Source organism: Mizuhopecten yessoensis, unplaced genomic scaffold (assembly GCF_002113885.1).
Source record: "Mizuhopecten yessoensis strain PY_sf001 unplaced genomic scaffold, ASM211388v2 scaffold8449, whole genome shotgun sequence".
In the NCBI taxonomy this organism is placed as follows: Eukaryota; Metazoa; Mollusca; class Bivalvia; order Pectinida; family Pectinidae; genus Mizuhopecten; species Mizuhopecten yessoensis.
In genome coordinates, this window is record NW_018407553.1 from 1,008,476 (window position 1) to 1,031,574 (window position 23,099).

The window sequence follows — 23,099 nt, forward strand, 5'->3', positions numbered from 1 at the left end:
ATACAATAGGATAAATAATGGATGCAGGCAGATACTCTGCCTCTATATCCATATCTTAATATATTTTTAATGTATTTAGAAAATATCCTTTATTAATTGTCATTTCCTGAGATTCTTTATATGAGACAGTTATAAAGTAGAAGGTATTCCTAACACCGATTTTGGTCTTTACAATGTGAAATATTTTTAAATCAAAGTATATGAGATTTTCAGGAAGTAACGGTATGAAGAATTCTGCATGCTATATACAGCAAATATTATTTAAATTAAAAACCAGCAATAAATTTTCTTAGCAATAATAACATTTTACTAAAAAGTAAAACCCCAGCTTTTAACAGTAAAATAAAGAAAAACTTTGGACTGCTGCTACATATATATCTATGAACGTACAAGTTATGATATATATAGAAAACAACATTGCGTTTACGTGCGCTACACATATACACATATGCCCGAGTATATATTCCAGTATATTGACTGTAGCATTCGGAGGTAAAGCTGTGCCTATACATACCAAAAGCTTGCTCTAAACACCGCAGTACAGAGACACAGGGCATAGAATTATCATCACATCAGATAGAAACAGATGGAAAATATCATTGTACAAAAGATTACAGACAATTAACCGACATAACATTAGTGAACTTAAATAGTGATAATAGTCGTTAACAGATAGGAAAACAAACAGTAGAAGTACACAATTATAAACACATTTATATACGAATAAATATAAATAAAATATATGGCTAGGACTAAAAGGTAGTTTGTCAATATTTTATGTGGCAAGTACAGTATTTATATATATATATATAAACTATATAATCAACACCATGACTTACCTCCTCTACTAGTCCATACTTTGTATAAGGGTTAACTCATTAACCCCTGAAATTTCATAATTAACTATTCCAACCTTTCAATTGGAAGAGGTCAAATGTGTCTTCAGGGGTGAATAAGTTAAAGCTCAATTTTACTGTCATAAACCCAATGTAGCAGACAAGACAATTCTTTTGTACAGACTTTATGTATAAACTAAATTACATCAATATGTTAAATCAAGACTTTAACCCTGCTAATTATAAGGGCCTGGCCAAGTGGGCTAAAAATGAAAACTTGAAAGGCAGTAAGGTATAAAAAAATATCCACACTAAATTGGTTCTACAAATTGAAAAGGTGAGGACATACCATTTTCATGCTCATATCATTATTTCATAGTATTTTTTCTTTTTCTTATGTCAAGACACCAAACTGATACGGCCATTGCCATAGCCTTATAAGCTTAGTTTTTTGGATAAAGACATAAACAAGAGCTGTTGGAGAACAGCATAGCTGCCTATTGGTGATATATGTTAAAGTAAAATAGCAATAGAAACCAATGTACAGTAAACCTCGATATAATGCCCCCCACCCCCCCCATTTCATTTGCCACCTCACTTTTCAGGTCCCAAAAGCTTTAACCAAGTCCAACTAAGCAGTTTTGACCCCTAAATAATGAAAATCCAATTCAGAACATTGCTTATACACTCCATATAAATACTCCAACTTTATAATAGACAACAGCCTATTGATGGTGGTGAAAAAAACTTGCCCAAAATCTTAAACCTTAAGCTTACCAAAAAACCTTTAAAGTAAGTCCAATTAATCTGTTTTTTGCCCCTAAAATATGAAAATATGGTCCAGCACATTGCTTACACTCATAATAGACAACTGTGTATTGGGACTGGTGCCGACTACATGAGCCCCCCTATTCTCCAAATAGGCGAGCTAAAAACATATCTAATTTTGTGAACTCTCAGTACCAATCCCAGTCTACATAAGTATTGCGTGTCTTTGAATTAATACATTAAGTAAAAAGTCACATACCACTTCAGTGACTAACACCATAAACACAAAATATTCTCATCTCAAAACAGAGACATATCCAGTTTTTTTACAGAAAAAACACCATGCTTCCTGGTAAAATAAACACAAAATAATTTGAGGAAGAATATATTTTGGATTTATTGTTGGAACATTTTGTCCTAATTTTACATTATAAGTTAATTTGGTTGACAAAATTATCATATTTGTACCAAAAATTAATAATTTGTGTGGTAAACTTTACCAATGACCTGCAGACTGGTTGTGTGTGGTAAACTTTACCAATGACATGCAGACTGGTCCTGTGTGGTAAACTTTACTAATGACCTGCAGACTGGTCGTGTATGGTAAACTTTACAAATGACCTGCAGACTGGTTGTGTGTGGTAAAATTTACCAATGACCTGCAGACTGGTCGTGTGTGGTAAACTTTACCAATGACCTGCAGACTGGTCGTGTGTGGTAAACTTAACTAATGACCTGCAGACTGGTCGTGTGTGGCAAACTTTACAAATGACCTGCAGACTGGTTGTGTGTGGTAAACTTTACCAATGACCTGCAGACTGGTCGTGTGTGGTAAACTTTACAAATGACCTGCAGACTGGTCGTGTGTGGTAAACTTTACAAATGACCTGCAGACTGGTCGTGTGTGGTAAACTTTACAAATGACCTGCAGACTGGTCGTGTGTGGTAAACTTTACAAATGACCTGCAGACTGGTCGTGTGTGGTAAACTTTACAAATGACCTGCAGACTGGTCGTGTGTGGTAAACTTTACAAATGACCTGCAGACTGGTCGTGTGTGGTAAACTTTACAAATGACCTGCAGACTGGTCGTGTGTGGTAAACTTTACAAATGACCTGCAGACTGGTCGTGTGTGGTAAACTTTACAAATGACCTGCAGACTGGTCGTGTGTGGTAAACTTTACAAATGACCTGCAGACTGGTCGTGTGTGGTAAACTTTACAAATGACCTGCAGACTGGTCGTGTGTGGTAAACTTTACAAATGACCTGCAGACTGGTCGTGTGTGGTAAACTTTACAAATGACCTGCAGACTGGTCGTGTGTGGTAAACTTTACCAATGACCTGCAGACTGGTTGTGTGTGGTAAACTTAACAAATGACCTGCAGACTGGTCGTGTGTGGTAAACTTTACTAATGACCTGCAGACTGGTCGTGTGTGATAAACTTTACAAATGACCTGCAGACTGGTCGTGTGTGGTAAACTTAACAAATGACCTGCAGACTGGTCGTGTGTGGTAAACTTTACAAATGACCTGCAGACTGGTCGTGTGTGGTAAACTTTACAAATGACCTGCAGACTGGTCGTGTGTGGTAAACTTTACCAGTGACCTGCAGCCTGGTCGTGTGTGGTAAACTTAACAAATGACCTGCAGACTGGTCGTGTATGGTAAACTTTACCAATGACCTGCAGACTGGTCGTGTGTGGTAAACTTTACCAATGACCTGCAGACTGGTCGTGTGTGGTAAACTTTACAAATGACCTGCAGACTGGTCGTGTGTGGTAAACTTTACCAGTGACCTGCAGCCTGGTCGTGTGTGGTAAACTTAACTAATGACCTGCAGACTGGTCGTGTGTGGTAAACTTTACCAATGACCTGCAGACTGGTTGTGAAGATAGTTTGTATTTTAAGACTTTGTAATTAATGACAAATTGTGATGAAAGTATAGACAGCTTCTGATTCTTTATAGTTTATAGACTCATTTTGCGTTATGACATTCGGTAAATTAATTTCCTTTTTCATTTATGAATATCTTTTTACAATTCATATAAAAAAATAAATTCCAAGTTCTTTTTATTAGGAGGCATGCATGCATACAATGAAAATAAAGCATAAGAGGGTTAATTTCATTATCACGATGAAATGAATGCTTGCAACACATAAATGTATACATGGGTAGCGGCCTGATAGAATGGCAAAAAAACGGGTCCAATCCGACTAGAGGACTGAACTTAAACTGAACCAAAATATCTTGGCAACATAATTAGCAGATTCCGTGCATTTCAGGCTTGTAAAACTAATATGGAACACTTTTTGGAAGGGTTGAATGTCGTCTTGGTTGAGATGCAGTTTATCGCAGCAACAGATAGAAGACAGAATTATGAAGGCGTGGCGTTAGATATGAGAGCTGAAGATGTTTAGAAAAAGACCCTGCAATTAAAGTAACTTGTGAAGTTGGTGTAAGCGGTTTATTGCGTGAACTTTGACAGATATAGAATCTGTGTTTATTGTTGATGTAAAATTGAAGAAAGAGAAGTGAAGTGTGTTTGATAGACGAGAACTCACTTCCTGTACTTCCGAGGAGATGTTCTGTATTCAATACAGGAAATATATTTAATACAATATAATTACAGGTAATTAATAAAGTGCCAATGTTGAATTATGTAATGTGCCCATGGTACAATGTCAATAACTTGAAAATAATCTGTCACACCTCGTTACAAGTATAAGTGATATTTTTGTTTAATATATAAATAGTGTAGGTGGTTTAGGAATAAATGTGATGATATTTCAATATTGAAATAAAACATTGTGACCGTGCACAGATACATATAAATACTGATATTTCACATGAAATTGTTTTGCAGTTACTTTTTGTCTTAAAACTGATCTTTTAATCTGGTTTCAAAAACTCAACAATCATTTCAAAATTCAAGATATTTTTGAGAAATAGTGTAAATTTTTGCATTCAATCAATCAAAAGATAATTATTTTTCTTTTTTATTTAATTTTCACATGTTTATGATTTTTTATTAAATTTTCACATGTTTATGAATTACTTACTTGTGGATAAAACAATTAATAATTATCTTAGCTTTAAAACACAAGATTACTTCTATGAACAACCCACCATTCATATAACCCCAGCCCTCCTACAACCACCAAAAACAAAATCCCCCCTATTTTTACTTCATTGACTGTATGTCAACATGTACAGCCTGCACAGTTAGCAATGAATTCCTGTATCTCTGAAAATGATAGTTATCTTTCAATATTTTTAATTATAAATTTGGTCCTGGCATTCTACAAGGATCTGTTTTTAAACATATCTCCAAAAAACGTATGTTTACCTCAATTATTATAAATCAAGTGCATCCAGCAAGGTATTTTATGTCCCCAAAAAATCGTAACGTATTGTCAATAGTTTTCTTTTCTTTCTTTTCTTTCACACTAGCAGCCTTTCAATAAATTTCATTAAATTATGTATGTCCAAATTTCATTAAAAATCATCTTTTTAGGAAATGGCTTTGTTGAATGAGGTCCATCATGCAATTTTAATAGTTTCCAGAACGTATGGACCAAAGGTTTGAATCTCAGTTTATAAACGAAAGTGCATCAGTAATAATAAATTTGTTTTTTGTTAGAAAGCTTTTTAAAATACATGATTTAAAGTGATAAAATTTTGATATGGAAGCTTACAATGAAAGAGGAAAAATTATTAAGTGACCACATTGACCACATCGACCAAATATGTGAACAAATAAATTTGATCTCAATTCACTGTCACTACCTAACACTTGGGTGGTTTTTTTCTGTTCAACAAGTCTCTTTCAAGATACTTTCCAAGACTGCATTTGATGGAGTTATAGATCTTGATATTTAACAGCCAAAAATGAACCATTACACTGCATCTTTTCCGAAAAATTAATATTTAATGCATCACTGAGAGAATAACTCTTCCAACGAATTTAGAATGTCAATTATTCGTGAGAATTTCCCACCACGTTCCAGACCGCTATACTATCCCTGTAAGATCGACCATTGGTATGAAGCCCAGTGTCATTTCAAATACAAATTAGCTTTGTTAGGAGTGGGATGCATTATTAGGATTTTTTCGTTTTATTCCCGTGTGTATACAGAACGTGTGTATACAGAATGTGTGTATACAGAACGGAGGGGAGACGAGTTGTGATGTTAATACTGGTTTAACGGCGTTAGGTCAGATTGCTGTCGCCACACTGCTGATGTACATTGATTTACTTCATTTGTTTTATTCATGGCCATTCTATTTAATGTAATAATTTAAAGACAGAAAGCTTCTTCAGCAGAGCATGGTTAAAAGGAATTAATGTATTTAATTTCAGAAAATTATTACATTCAGAGAACCGTTTAATTTTATTATTCTAGAATATGTCTGATGCGTTCCAGAAACCAGAAAGAAGTGTCCTGTCTCTCAAGGTGAGAAAAAGAGGAAAACTATTTAAGGAGAATGAGGAAAGCGGTTATTAGTATACATATATAAATTTATAAAACTCCTGCCCTCTATATAATATGCGGGAAATAAGCGAGCCGCGCCCGGAGCGCACTTCAAACTGATATTTTAGAAACAAATTGTCACTTTCACACACATGTCGCACATGGATCAAAAGATCTATTCTTTATGCACAAGATGAACATAAATTACATGCCTCAAACAACCAATACAATCACTAAAAACTTATTTTTTCAAACTTACTCTGTTTTACTCTATTTTTTTTTAAAGCCCCGCCTTCTAATGCCATGTGACTAAAATCTCGCCGGCCTACGTCATAACGTTGGGAAATACCTTCGGTAACGCGGGATCTCGTCAAGTCATGTGACATTGCTCATGCCCTAATTTCCATTAAAAGCATGGGTTGGTATAGAAAACGTTGGAAAATACTGTTCGTAATGATCTTTGAAACATGTGTTATTGATACCACCTAGTGCATAAAGAATAGATCTTTTGATCCATGTGCGACATGTGTGTGAAAGTGATGATTTGTTTCTAAAATATCAGTTTGAACTGCGCCCCGCGCCGGGAGTTCTGACGTTAATCAAAAACAGACCGATATAAAAAAAGTCGATGAAACGTCAGAATAATTCGGACTAGGGTTATGGATAATTATGAGGAGACATTATGATGCATAATTACAACAAGCCATTATCGAGAGTATGGATAATTATGAGCTAGCATGGACATTTCTTTGAACCCATATGGAACTAATGTTTCTAAATGCATTGCAATCCATGGATTTTAGAACACTGATTTATTTAAAACTGAAACCAAAGAAATATCTCAAGATTTCATTTATAGTGTCTGATTCTTATGTATATAACACTATCTCTATAAAAAGGAAAAGATGACAATGAAATGTGTATGTCATCTCCAAAAATTAAGGGGGAAAATTAAAAGTAAGTTTCTGAAATTGAGAGAATAGAATTTTTTTAAATATGTAGTTCTATGTTTTTGGTAATTGTCTGACTTTCAAATGAAATGTGTATTTTACTGTAACAAGAGCTGTATACAAAAGGAAGTAATGTCAAACACAAGTTTTACTATCGGGCTGCTGCCGAGTTTTACTATCAGGTTGCTGCCGAGTTTTACCATCGGGTTGCTGCCAAGTTTTACTATCAGGCTGCTGCCGAGTTTTACTATCAGGTTGCTGCCGAGTTTTACTATCAGGTTGCTGCCGAGTTTTACTATCGGGTTGCTGCCGAGTTTTACTATCAGGTTGCTGCCGAGTTTTACTATCGGGTTGCTGCCAAGTTTTACTATCAGGCTGCTGCCAAGTTTTACTATCAGGCTGCTGCCGAGTTTTACTATCAGATTGCTGCCAAGTTTTACTATCAGGTTGCTGCCGAGTTTTACTATCAGATTGCTGCCAAGTTTTACTATCGGGTTGCTGCAGAGTTTTACTATCAGGCTGCTGCCACAGTAAACCATCAGATCACGCTAATACACACATGTTGCATTTCGTCACTGCAGCACATTAGGCAGACTTTTCCCCTCCCACTCAACACAAATGTCACGAGCAAAATCGATTTTAAAAATAGCTTTCTGCTACACTAATCCCTAGCATATCAGGTATAAAGCATACAGCTTGTCAATTGCTGGTCGTGTTTACTTTTAAATAAAAAATCACCAGAATTTTTTTTTCACAATGTTTCCTTCGTTTTTTTTATACTAAAATATCATCATATATACTGTAATAAAAAATCAACCAAAAACAAGAGGCCCAGAGGGCCTGTATTGTTCAACTGTTTCTTTTGTTACATGAAACTGACAAAGGTAACTTCAGACCAAATTTGGTAACTAGAACACAAAGCATTTTAACGGTTCTTAAGATATTGTTGTATGAAATTTGAAATCTTCATTTCAAAGATTTAACCCATGCTGACCTTTGACTCCTGCTAGCGCTTAAAGTTGACCTTTGAACTCATTACTGTACGAAGTAAAATTATTCACACAGCTGTTCTACTACCCAAGTATTATAGTATCATGACTCTAGACCAAATGGTTCTTAAGATATTGTTGTTTGAAGTTTTTAACATATTTGACCCCTGTGACCTTGAAACTAGGTCAAGGCCATTTTAGTGAAGACAGTTTATAGCATTCCATTCATGGTACTAACTAGTCAAATATCATGACCCTGGGTCTAGTGGAACTTGAGAAGATTGTAAAACCTTTTAACCTATGTTGACCTTTGACCCCAGACTAGCACTTAAAGTTGACCTTTGACCTCATTACTGTAATAAAGAAAGTATTTGCGCTGCTAGTCTTCATAACATACTCAAGTATCACGACTCTAGTCCAAATGGTTCTAGGGACATTGTTGTTTGAAGTTTTTACCATATTTGACCCATGTGACCTTGAAAATAGGTCAAGGTCATTTTAATGAGGACACTCTATAGCACTCCATCCCAGGTACCTACTGGCCAAATATCATGACCCTGGGCTTTATAGAACTTGAGAAGAAGATTGTTAAAGCTTTTAACCCATGTTGACATTTGACCCCTGACTAGCACTTAAAGTTGACCTTTGATCTCATTATTGTAACAAAGAAAAAGATTTGTACTGCTGGTCTACATAACATACCCAAGTACCATGACTCTAGTCCAAATGGTTCTTAGGATAATGTTTTTTTGTTTTTTTTAACATATTTGACCCCTGTGACCTTGAAAGTAGGTCAAAGTCATTTAAAAAACTTTATAACTAAAGTTTAATAATTAAGTTAAGCTTTCATAAATCAATGGTATCATTGCACTTAGTATGAACGTTGCCACCACCCCCTCCCTCGACCCCNNNCCCCCCACCACCCCTCCCCCAACTCTGTCTGCTTTTGTTTGGTGGTTTGAAGTTATTATTTGAAGTCTTTCAGTGTTAAATCTATATTGACATTTTCTATAATTAATTTGATTTATGTCTCTTTTATCCAGATTAAACAAATACATTTGCAATAACCAATACTTAAGTCTTTTTGAATCTCAAATGATCTTAAAATGTTGATTTCCCTATATGAGTCAATCAGTTCAGTGTGCTGCATGCAACTCATTTCAGACAAACCTGGCAGGCAACACAACACTTAAACACCATTCCCGAGACTAAAACATGTAAAACCATTCCCGAGACTAAAACATGTAAAACCATTCCCAAGACTAAAACACGTAAAATCATTCCAGAGACTAAAACATGTAAAACCATTCCAGAGACTAAAACATGTAAAACCATTCCCGAGACTAAAACACGTAAAATCATTCCAGTGACTAAACACGTAAAACCATTCCCGAGACTAAAACATGTAAAACCATTCCCAAGACTAAAACACGTAAAATCATTCCAGTGACTAAACACGTAAAACCATTCCTGAGACTAAAACATGTAAAACCATTCCCAAGACTTAAACACATAAAACCATTCCAGTGACTAAACACGTAAAACCATTCCTGAGACTAAAACATGTAAAACCATTCCCGAGACTAAAACACAAAAAACCATTCCGGAGACTAAAACCATTCCTTAAACTAAAACCATTCCTGAGACTAAAACAAGCAAAACCATTCCAGTGACTACAAATGTAAAACCATTCCAGAGACTAAAACATGTAAAACCATTCCTGAGACTAAAACATGTAAAACCATTCCTGAGACTAAAACACGTAAAACCATTCTCGAGACTAAAACACGGTACACCATTCCCGAGACTTAAACCATTCCCAAGACTAAAACATGTAAAACCATTCCCGAGACTAAAACATGTAAAACCATTCCCAAAGCCAAGTGCAAAGAGCAAACACTAACCATCAAAAGTGTTTTAGAATTGTATTAATAGTATTCAAAAAGGAAATTTGAAAAAAGAAATGCGTCCAGAATGCTGTAACAGTGTATTAACATATTATGTGAGATAGAAAACAAAAAAGTTCATTTCATTTTGATAGAAATAACAAAAACATGAAGTGACAAATAAAATTTGTGTTTGAACAGTCAAAAAAGATTGTAAAATAAAACCTGAAATTTGTTGTTCTTAAGATAATTGATAATCATTTTTACACAGGCTAAACATGTGACAAAATCCAACTAAATATTTTACACCTCATTAAGGCGAAGAACATTAATTGTATGTTTATAAAAAAATTAATTATAAAATCAAATAGTTACTGACTAGTACATTAACACATACATAGAATGGTGCATTTCTTTATTGTGATTTACATATTTCACACAATCATTTTAATAAATACATGTTGGGGTTTTCTTTCGCTTCAGTAATATCTAAACAAATTTAGCAGAAAAAGTTGAAATTGATCTCACACTATGTTAAATTTCCAGGAAGGAACTACATTTCACCCGAACTTAACATTGCATTATAAAAGTTACTGTTTTTTCAATTTTTTAATCTTAAAACGTGCTATATTGAAGGTTAAGAAAGGTTTACATGTAAGTACAGTCAGAAAGGTGAACAAAGGTTGAGATTATACAATGTTAAAGGTCAAACAGGACGTACATTTTATTTATAGTTACCTGGGTATAATTAAGTAATTGACAAACATGTAACATGTAAATATACCATTCAGTAAAGACATGTCACAACAACAGTCATACAAGTAAGGGAAATATTGACATGACATGAAGAAACTGACGCATAAACAAAGTCGTATACATACCTGGATCTCCAACGCGTGGTACGCTAAGATGAGGCAGACCAGGATTAGTGTGGAAAGACTGATGAGGGACTTCAGCACAAAGGAGCAGACATGATCCTGCAAAAACAAAAAACATCAGTATTTCTAAATGAGAGAGAAAACAGATAATGACTGAATTTTTAACAAGCTACTAACATGACACGACATCCATTTTATCACATAACCATGACAACATTTTTAAATCAGAATATAATACAATAGTTTGTATATGTGACAATGTGACTTCTGTCAGCCTGCTTCCCATAACATTGACTGTATAGATCTGTAGAAACCGCTCAAATAACAAGAGCGTTGCTTTATAAAAGAATATTGTTTCCTTGTAAATAACACCAATCACTTGGGATTTTTTTAAATTTGGATGACAGACAATTATTTTTAAAACAGTTTTTTTTTAATGAGGATTACAGTTTTGTTTATTGTCATACATAAGTATGAACAGCTATAGCTAGTGCTTACCTGTCTACAATGAAATGTTACCTCTGTAAGCTAAAACGGCTCATAACCATACGACAATTTCTCACATGAGGCGTTGAAATATTTGTGTATGTTGTATAGATAATGTATCAATGTGCTGCAGGCTGGTGATGTGTTGTTGTGCTGTTGGTATATAAATACACAAACTTGTTCATGCACATTGGCTTATGCACATGCTGGATATCCATATGCTGTGTATGTCGGGTCGAATAGCTCTGACATGCGCCTCGTAAATACATCATGTATGGCAGAGGTCACTGTGCATTGCACATGAAGACTGTGAAGAACGCACATGTACATATGTTAGCCCTGTTTCTGGGATCAATCAGTTTGTATACAGATGGTCTAAGTATTTACAGCACAGAGGGATGCCGATAGCAATAATATACTAAACGCCAGTTCTTCTTACACACATACACAGATATACATTTCTGTTGAAACAAACACCCAGTAAATATCATACTGGGAGAAAAATTTATATAACCAATAGAGTTAATAATGATGTTGTTCTAGTTCTAAGTGTAACATTTGAGTGCATGGTCCTTGTACACTACACATGTAGAACGATAAACTAGCTGTCATAACAAATAGTAAATTAAACTAGAAAAACTTGCTTCATAGCAGCCTATTTTAAGCCATTTATAATTGAGTAACTCGGGCAGGTGGTAAACTGATAATATTGATTATCTTGTAATTATCCTCAGTAAGTTCCTAATAACAACCGATCTCCTACTACCTAATTTTGCTTGTGCTCAGGGAAGAGGCCATCATGGAACAAATCATTAACACATTATTGGAATCTCCACAGTAACTACTAAATTAAAATTCATTTTTTGATTGAAAGATGTATTAAGTTAGTGAAGCCAAAATATTCCTTAGCTCCCAAAAACTTGAAACATTTCTCTTGACTCATTGTGGCATACACATTAGTGAATTTCCAGTCACACATCTTGAATATCCTTTGATCACAACTGTAAGATTATAATGAACTTCAACTGTCTTTATTTTATTGTAGTTTTTTTTATTTATAAGCCTTTTCACACATACCCCGAGTACATTATAACGACAAGAGATCCCAGAGCGATCTTGGCGCCCACCTTTGTACCATCTTCATTAGTTCTTTGTCAGTTCGATCTTTTCTCTTCTTTCCTCTAATCTGTTTGATCGAGTCATGTTAACAGTAAATGCACCTTGAGGTAACTTTTGATCTAAACTTAATACTGATGTGTATGAAAGCCAACCTTCAAAGTGAGTTTGTCATTTCACATATTTACTAGTACAGTACTTAATGTAAAAGAAATAGAATTGATCATTGCAATATGAGAAAGATCTGTTTAGTTCTTCTTTTAATCCATCTTGTTTTTATGATCAGTCTCAAAATATAACATGCACAACGAGAGATCAAGGGGAACCTACATATAAAATTTGAGAAAGATCCCTCTGGTACTTCCCGAGAAATAGTGATAACAAACTTTCACTATCAAAATCCAAGATGACTGCCTGTCGGCCATGTTGTTTATCCGATCAGTCTCAAAAGTTGCCCTGCTCAACTAAGGACCAAGGGTAACCTATATATAAAATTTGAGAAAGATCCCTCTGGTACTTCTTGAGAAATAGCGATAACAAGAATTGTTTAAGGACGGACGACAGACAGCGGACGGTGGACGACGGATCATGGACAGACCACGGACCATGGACGCAGGGTGATTTGAATAGCCCACCATCAGATGATGGTGGGCTAAAAAGCAGAAACATTTACCGATGGGCTTAAATAGTGAAATCTTATTGGATAAATGATAGAGGCAAATACAATATATCTGAATTCATTCTCAAATAAGTAACCAGACTTTTAGGATTTTATTTATTTGTTCGAGGTTTTACAGCTGATTGCTTTGACAATAGGGCTACTCAAGGGGCCATTTTAAAGTCTCTTTCAGTGCAAGAAGTACCAATTTTCAGATTTTATAGTCTTGTTCAGACTAAAGTGTTCACTATAGTGCCTAAAAACAGAATATCCTCGGTAAGAAATGATTCCCACTTTGTATCACCATTTTTTTGTCAAAGGTTACAAAGTTCAATGCATTGAAAGTGAAAGGTTTTGACTACAAAGTCTGGTCTGTAAGACAGCAAAGCCTTAAATCCTTGTTATCAGCACCAGACATGTTTAGCTTCAAATGTCCCTTTCAATGATTGATGACTTGTCACCACCAACTGGCCCCTAGGGTTGGGATAGAAATCCCAATTTTACATTTTAAAACCATCTTCTTCAAAGGATAATTCTCACCAAGTAAGAATAATATCCTACAGAAAATTGCCAAAATATACCCAAAAGTGTTATTTCCCTATATAAACTATAGTTAACTCTACCCCCTCCCCAAGGGGGAACGGATGGCTCAGGGGTCCTGGAATTGACAATTTCAATAAAGCTCTTGATGATCATTTTATCCATGCACTGAAATTGACTGTAGTACCTCTGAGTTTAGAGAAGAAGATTTTTGAAATATTGGTTAATTTTCCCTTTGGGGCCCCGCCCTGGCCCCTAGGGTTGGGGTAGGAATCCCAATTTTACAATTTAAAATCATCTTCCTCTAAGGACAACTCTCACCAAGTAAGAATAATTTCCTACAGAAAATTATCAAAATATACCCAAAAGTGTTGTTTCCCTATATAAACTTTAGTAAACTTTACCCCATCCCCAAGGGAGAACGGATATAGCTTGGGGGTCCTGAATTTTACAATTTAAATAAAGCCCCTGATGATCTTTCCATCCATGCAGAAAAACTGAATGTAGTACCTCTGAGTCTGGAGAAGAATTTTTTGAAATATTGGTTAATTATCCCTTTGGGGCCCCAGGGGTTGGGGTAGGAGTCCCAATTTTACAATTTTGTAGCCTCATCTACCAAGGATGATTCTGACCAAGTTCAAAAAAATTCCATCCACTGGTTCTTGAGAAGAATTTGAAAGCGTAAAAAGTTTATGCACGACGGACGACGACGGATTGAAAGTGATCGGAATAGGTCACTTGAGCAGGTATTAGGTCACCTGAGCTTTGCTCAAGTGACCTAAAAACACATCCCATTTAGAGTTGAGCAAAACAAGCCTTATGTATCTGTATTCTTGTTAAAGGCAAGTTCCTTCTGAATTTCTTCTTGACTGAATTTGAAGTGTATGGGGGTGTTTACAGTATTAACAATGTAATGACAGTATTTACAATGTAATGACACTATTAACAATGTAATGACGAGAGTATTTACAATCAACGACAGTATTAACAATGTAATGACAGTATTAACAATGTAATGACAGTATTTACAATGTAATGACAGTATTTACAATGTAATGACGAGAGTATTAACAATGTAATGACACTATTAACAATGTAATGACGAGAGTATTAACAATGTAATGACAGTATTAACAATGTAATGACAGTATTAACAATGTACTGACAGTATTTACAATGTAATGACACTATTAACAATGTAATGACGAGAGTATTTACAATCTAATGACAGTATTAACAATGTAATGACAGTATTAACAATGTAATGACAGTATTTACAATGTAATGACAGTATTAACAATGCAATGACAGTATTAACAATGTAATGATAGTATTTACAATGTAATGACAGTATTAACAATGTAATGACAGTATTAACAATGTAATGACAGTATTTACAATGTAATGACAGTATTAACAACGGGACTATCATCGTAATTTACATAACCTGTGACGGGACCTTCATCATAATTTACATAACCTGTGATGGGATCATCATCGTAATTTACATAACCTGTGACGGGATCATCATCGTAATTTATGTAACCTGTGACGGAATCATCATCGTAATTTACGTAACCTGTGACAGGACCATCATCGTAATTTACGTAACCTGTGACGGGATCATCATCGTAATTTACGTAACCTGTGACGGGACCATCATCGTAATTTACGTAACCTGTGACGGGATCATCATAGTAATTTACGTAACCTGTGACGGGACCATCATCATAATTTACAACCTGTGATGGGATCATCATCGTAATTTACGTAACCTGTGAGTGGATCATCATCGTAATTTACGTAACCTGTGACGGGACCATCATCATAATTTAGGTAACCTGTGATGGGATCATCATCACAATTTACGCAACCTGTGACGGGATCATTATCATATTTTACGTAACCTGTGACGGGACCATCATCATAATTTACGTAACCTGTGATTGGATCATCATCATAATTTACGTAACCTGTGATGGGATCATCATCGTAATTTACGTAACCTGTGACGGGAACATCATCGTAATTTACATAACCTGTGATGGGATCATCATCGTAATTTATGTAACCTGTGATGGGATCATCATCGTAAATTACGTAACCTGTATCGGGATCATCATCGTAATTTATGTAACCTGTGACGGGATCGTCATCGTAATTTACGTAACCTGTGGCGGGACCATCAATGTAATTTATGTAACCTGTGATGGGATTATCATCGTAATTTACGTAACCTGTGACGGGATCATCATCGTAATTTATGTAACCTGTGACAGGATCATCATCGTAATTTACGTAACCTGTGGCGGGACCATCAATGTAATTTATGTAACCTGTGATGGGATCATCATCGTAATTTACGTAACCTGTGACGGGATCATCATCGTAATTTATGTAACCTGTGACAGGATCATCATCGTAATTTACGTAACCTGTGACGGCCTCATCATCGTAATTTATGTAACCTGTGACGGAATCATCATCGTAATTTACGTTACCTGTGACGGGATCATCATCGTAATTTATGTAACCTGTGGCGGGACCATCAATGTAATTTATGTAACCTGTGACGGGATCATCATCGTAATTTACGTAACCTGTAACGGGATCATCATCGTAATTTATGTAACCTGTGACAGGATCATCATCGTAATTTACGTAACCTGTGACGGGATCATCATCGTAATTTACGTAACCTGTGACGGGATCATCATCGTAATTTATGTAACCTGTGACAGGATCATCATCGTAATTTACGTAACCTGTGACGGGATCATCATCGTAATTTACGTAACCTGTGACGGGATCATCATCGTAATTTATGTAACCTGTGACGGGATCATCATCGTAATTTACGTAACCTGTGACGGGATCATCATCGTAATTTACGTAACCTGTGACGGGATCATCATCGTAATTTACGTAACCTGTGACGGGACCATCATCATAATTTACGTAACCTGTGATGGGACCATCATCGTAATTTACGTAACCTGTGACGGGATCATCATCGTAATTTACGTAACCTGTGACGGGATCCTTCTGCAGAGTTTATACAGAAAACATTACAAATTGCACACAAAATGCAGACATCTTTTAGGGTTTGTTCATGTAAATATCTGATTTCTATTTCTACTTGTGGAATATCATCTGATCCATTACTGAAGAGATGGTTTATCACAAAGATTTTAGTCTCTTGTAGCATCGCGATATGGAACCATTAAATCCTCTTTTTGTAGACTCTTGGGTAAATGTTCTCATGTAAAATGGTACTCTGACAGATTATGCCCTTCCAGTGACCTTTGATCATAATATATGTTTATCATATCTTAAAAAGTCCCCTCTTTGTGGCCTCATAATGTATTGTAGGAATAAGTTATCCTTGTTTTCCTTTTATGGCCCCTTGATTGTTTTGTTAAAAGAAATCCCTTTTTGGCCTCTTGTAATATGAACATTTATATTCCCCTTGTTAGATTTAAGAAATCAATTATAAAATTTTAAGAATTCCCTTTTTCTTGCCCCTTAACTGTTATAACTTGTGTGAAATACCAATCAATTTCATAGAAATTTATAAGGTACTTTTGCTACAGAATGTAATTACATGACGTCATTAACACCCAACGTGACAGTCGCTGAAGGGGCTTTAGACCAGGAAACCATTACTTATCGATATAAATAATTTGAAATCAAGCTATCTGATCATGCTTTCTTCATTAAACACTATATCTATTATATAATATCAGCCACCTTTCATACCCCCTCTGGAATTTTATTAATTATTACAGGCAAGTATATCATCTGTCAAAATGGAGTGCCCCGAAAGCCAACTTGTAGAGCAGCTAATTATATTGGTTGTAGCCGTATGATCTATTGAAAGGTCTTTACAATTCAAAAGGGTAAATTATATGATATCGATAATACACTTAATCAAATATTTGAACAACCGAGATTTAAATTACTATGTAAATGATAAAATCAATACTCCGTCATTGTAGCCTGCAAGTTTTTCTTCTTTTGTTCATTTTGTTCAGTAAATATCGATCCGAAAGAAAAATAAGTTTACTTTATATTTCCAATACATGTACGTACAATACAGGTCAGTCATAGGAAAGGTTTGTAACAGGTTATGTACAGGTAAGATGTTTTGCAATGGTAATTATAATGAAAAAAAGTATGGTACCGTTAGCTCAAAATATAACACCATCATTGGCACTGTCATGAAACATATCTTCATGCCAATTTAAGCAGATACATTTCATTTAATAACATCTTACAATGCATATTACAGAAGTACAGATGTCTGATATTAGAGTATTTGGAAAGTTAAGCACCGACTGTATGCTCCCTAGGGAGTTGAGAAAGATATTGTCTGGTTGCAAAGGCCCTATAACCACAGATAATAATTAGTGAACCGCTTTGAGACGACCTACAAAGTAGATTGTGATAAAGCTGCATATAAGAACCTCGAATTATTAATTATTAATTATGACAAGCTAAACATACCGAGTACACCCCACTGATGTTGTTATCCAGGAACTGTATGCATGTCAATTATATCAAAAGAGGACATGAATATTTCAAGAAAATCTCTTTTAAGTTATTTTATCTGCTAAACAAAATGTATGCATTGAGCTGATTTTCCAGCCAAAACCAACCCCTGATCATCAAAGTAAGGGAGATAACTCTTCAGCTCGAAGAAATGAGGTAAAACATGTATTGGGATTATTCTCAAAATAATCCTCAGAGATTATGAGCCTCAAAGTAAGCATTAGGGATGGGCTTATTACTGAATATGATCTTGTTTTGGGTAAAATACTGTAATCGCTGATATAGTCTCTAATATAGAAACTTGTGTCATTTTATACAGATTTTCTCTTTCATACAGTATCAATGAATCTTACCTTGTCTCCCCTTGCCTTATTTCTGAATCTTAACTTGTCTCCCCTTGCCTTATTTCTATGTCCCTCAAACAGTGACGTCTACCTTATCAACATCACATTAAAACCTGTCTGACATTCCTGTGTACCTAACAGCCGCCGTCCTTACATGTCATGCAGTTATTAACTACACACTGATTAACCAATAGTAACAGATGGGGTTAGATATAACAAAGATGGAGGTAATATCCCTGTCCGTGGCTTATACCCGTTTGTCTGCATTTAGTTAATCTGTTAATAACACTAAAATGCCACAGTTTAATTATTATTTATGTTGTATAGCAAAAATCAATACGGGTGGCGGCTGTTGTATGTGCCTAGATGGTTTCATTGTTACCAGTCATACACTCCACATCAATTGCAGGTCATCAATTTCAATCTGATGTTTACCCAGATCAAAATAGTGAGTGTTGACTTCAAGCTTAATAACGATCCCGATTTACAGACACACAGATCAATGACAGGATAACTACAGTGTATCGCCATACAACTTTATATTAATATCAAAAGTAAAACAAGAGGCCTATTAGGGGCCAATAGTAAATGCATATAACACTGAAAGAGAAAGAAGAGGTCCAATGGGCCTATTCTAAATGCATTTGCATGTATACTAATATTGAAGCAAGCATGTTTCAATTGTACAGATATGGCGACCGTTGCCTTCTAGCTTTGTGCTAGATGGAAATTTGGCTTAGCTCCATTGATAGAGGGGCAAGCTGGAAAGTGTGTCAATTGTTGCTTCCCTGTGGAAGGTTCACGGTCTACTCCCATCTAAAAACTTTCTATAGTTAAAAATCTAAAAAGTCTTTGTAGATTTTTTTCTTGAAGATAGCAAAGAGGTCTGCAGGGCCTGTAGAGCTAATGTGGACCATTACCATGTGAAAGCTAAGCCTATTTATTTGGCGGTTATTTGTGATCAATGAACTGTAAGTTGCAGGTTTGTCAAGCTGTTTCTTTTTATTTCAACATAGCTCGATGACTCATGTCAAAGCTCATGACTTTTTTAACATATCTGACCACTGTGACTTAGAAGTAGGACAGAACCATTGGAATGTTGTGTTTTTTAGCTCCATCCAAGCTACCTTGTGGTCAAATATCATGGACCTTATGAAATGTAAAAAGATTATTTAAAATGTTTTATCCTTTACAGCCCATCCGATGTTATATAATATGAAAGTTGTATTATTTATACATATATCCGGGATCCTTGTATCATGGAGCGTGACTTTATGGTTCTTCATACAATGTTTCTCAAGCTTTTAAAATATCTGACCCCTAGTTATCACCTTGAAAGTAGGTCAAGGTCACATACATGAGAAAACTTTTAAAAAAAACATCATTCTGATCACACTTTGTGCAACATATGCTAAAAATTAAAATAAACCTGAAATTTCCAATTATCGAAATTCTAAACAAAATTTTCAACCTTTCATTTTAGGTGCACACTGATCAGAAATCCATGATAATTTGTTAAGTCAGCTGCGATGTTGTTGTGTTTAGCAGTACACAGTAGCCTGCAGCTACAATCTGTAGGCACAAAATGATAAAATTGACAACAGTGGTTGAGGTATGCCTGATAACATTAGCCAGAAATAATCTTAATTTAACATAGCTGAATTCCGGACAGATAAAAACATCTATTCAACAGCAAGATTACTTGAGTGTTATTCCCATTAACCAGTATCGGTTTCAGGAAATTCCATTTGTGTAAATTTATTAGTGATTAATTTCATAGGCTATTGTTAAGTAGGTTACACAGACCCCGGTGCTCAGCCTCCTTAGTTATTCATGAGCTCCTTAGCTACGTTCTCTTCTGTACTTAATTTATAGCCCCTATAACAGTGTTATAATACTGTACCTAATATATAGCCCCTATAACAGTGTTATAATAATGTACTTAATATATAGCCCCTATAACAATGTGATAATACTGTACCTAATATATAGCACCTATAACAGTGTTATAATACTGTACCTAATCTATAGCCCCTATAACAGTGTTATAATTCTGTACTTAATATATAGCCCGTACAACAGTGTTTCTCTTCTGTACTTAATATATAGACCCTATAACAGAGTTACAATACTGTACTTAATATATAGCCCCTATAACAGTGTTATAATACTGTACTTAATATATAGCCCCTATAACAATGTTATAATACTGTACCTAATATATAGCCCCTATAAAACAGTGTTATAATACTGTACTTGATATATAGCCCCTATAACAGTGTTATAATACTGTACTTAATATATAGCCCGTATAACAGTGTTTCTCTTCTGTACTTAATATATAGACCCTATAACAGAGTTATAATACTGTACTTAATATATAGCCCCTATAACAGTGTTATAATACTGTACCTAATATATAGCCCGTATAACAGTGTTATAATACTGTACTTAATGTATAGCCCCTATAACAGTGTTATAATACTGTACTTGATATATAGACCCTATAACAGTGTTATAATACTGTACTTAAAGTATAGACCCTATAACACTGTTATAATACTGTACTTATTAAGTATAGACCCTATAACACTGTTATAATACTGTACTTAAAGTATAGCCCCTATAACAGTGTTATAATACTGTACTTAAAGTATAGACCCTATAACAGTGTTATAATACTGTACTTAAAGTAAAGACCCTATAACAGTGTTATAATACTGTACTTAATATATAGCCCCTATAACAGTGTTATAATACTAAGTGTGCACTAAACTCGTCTAAAAAACAGTCTCAATATCTATACTCAAAACATGTCTAAACAATCCTAACATCCAAATTCAAAACGTGTCTATAGCAGAAATGACCTTCATAATAATACACCAAAAGTTTGGTTTTATAGGATTTAAAGTCCTATTTACAGTGTAACATCTAAGGTCATTTTTTAAGGTCCAAAAATGAAGCAGTCTTACTGGTAATGTCTTTACTGAATCTTATGGTCTAATAATAATAATAGTCTTAACTCATTCACCCCTGAAACTTCATAATGAACTATTCCAACATTTGAATAGGAAGAGTTCAAACGTGTGTTAACAACAAAGAATCGGACTCAAAACTCCAAGTCTAGAGCTTACTGAATTATATCTCTGGTCTAATAAGAAAATCTTTTCTTGAACTTGGTCCATAATAAATACATTCACTCAATGTCACTCATCGAGATCTTTTATATACCAATTTTTCTACATTTAAAAACCACATAGTTATCATTTTAAAGCTGATCTAAAAAACAACATGAGGCCCAGAGGGCCTGTATCGCTCACCTGTTTCTTTTGTTACATGCAACTGACATATAGGTAACTTAAGACCATTTGGTAACTAGAACACAAGACATTTTAACATCTCTTAAACGGTTCTGACGATTGTGAAGATATTGTTGTTTGAAATTTTTAACATATTTAACCGCTGTGACCTTGAAAGAAGGTCAAGGTCAGTTTAATGAGGACATTTTTTAGCACTACATCCCAGGTACCTACTGGCCAAATATCATGACCCTGGGCCTTATGGAACTTGATAAGAAGATTGTTAAAGCTTTTAACCAAAGTTGACATTTGACCCCCGACTAGCATTTCAAGTTAACCTTTGACCTCATTACTGTAATTGAGAAAAATATTCGCACTGCTGGTCTACATAACATACCCAAGTATCATGACTCTAGTTCAAATGGTTCTTAGGATATTGTTGTTTGAAATTTTTAACAAATTTGACCGCTGTGCATGGCCTTGGATGACGGACTACGGACGACGGACGCCACAGTACGGCATAAGCTCACATGGCCCTTCAGGCCAGGTGAGCTAAAATTGTAATAGCAATAATTGGCCTAAAACAATGATACTTTAAAGGAAGTGATCTGAGGAACAACCAATAATACTCAAACAGGTATTACACTCGGTAATACTTAAAACAAGTCTATGGAACATCAAGCAAATATTCATTGCACCTGAGTAACACTGGGGTTCTGCCAACATGTACAAATTGAAATATAGGCTCCATGTTGGTGGAAAAACGATCAACATTTGTACTCCTTGCGGTCGTTCCTCACAATTTTCTAATTAACTCAAACTTTTTTGCATCATCTGCATGTTTCAAAAAAAAAACACGCCAAGGTCTGCCTTGAGAACAATACCATCTCAAACTGTCTCGTATATCTCAACGCTAAACCGTAAATAAAATGTTAACCAAAACACTTCATCCTCAGACACCGATCTTGTTAGGCTCCAGCAACAAATTATTACTTCAAGCGTGTGTACCTGTCCCTTAACAGAGCTACTCATTCTAAACCCAGTAAAACAAAAAGAATTAAAATCTTAAACAATCTTAACGACTTCCGTAATGCGTATCGGGCATTCTATTACCATAGTGTAAATTATAGTAACACCAGGTAAACAAAAGTACACGTGCGTGACGATGATATGTCAACACCTGATATCGAGACTTAACTTGGAAATGTGTAATCACACATTCGTCAGAAAAAAAGCTTATGATGCATAGACATTAATTAACTCATAGGAAGACACTGACATAAGATCAAACAACTTCAAGAAGGTCGTATATGAGGCGCATG

At 35.1% G+C, this 23,099-nt stretch overlaps 1 protein-coding gene across 3 annotated transcripts in view; it reads right to left on the reverse strand.

Moving 5' to 3' along the window:
• The window catches only part of LOC110455991 (small conductance calcium-activated potassium channel protein-like), a 112,727-nt gene that overhangs the window by 57,400 nt on the left and 32,228 nt on the right, over positions 1 to 23,099 (reverse strand). For 2 of the 3 annotated variants that reach the window (XM_021506498.1, XM_021506496.1), the window contains exons 2-3: positions 10,787 to 10,882; positions 515 to 526 (exon numbers count right to left, since the gene is read on the reverse strand). In XM_021506498.1, the coding sequence (XP_021362173.1) occupies positions 515 to 526; positions 10,787 to 10,882 (108 nt within the window). The remainder of the gene's footprint in view (positions 1 to 514; positions 527 to 10,786; positions 10,883 to 23,099) is intronic. The other variant, XM_021506497.1, reaches the window with a different exon arrangement.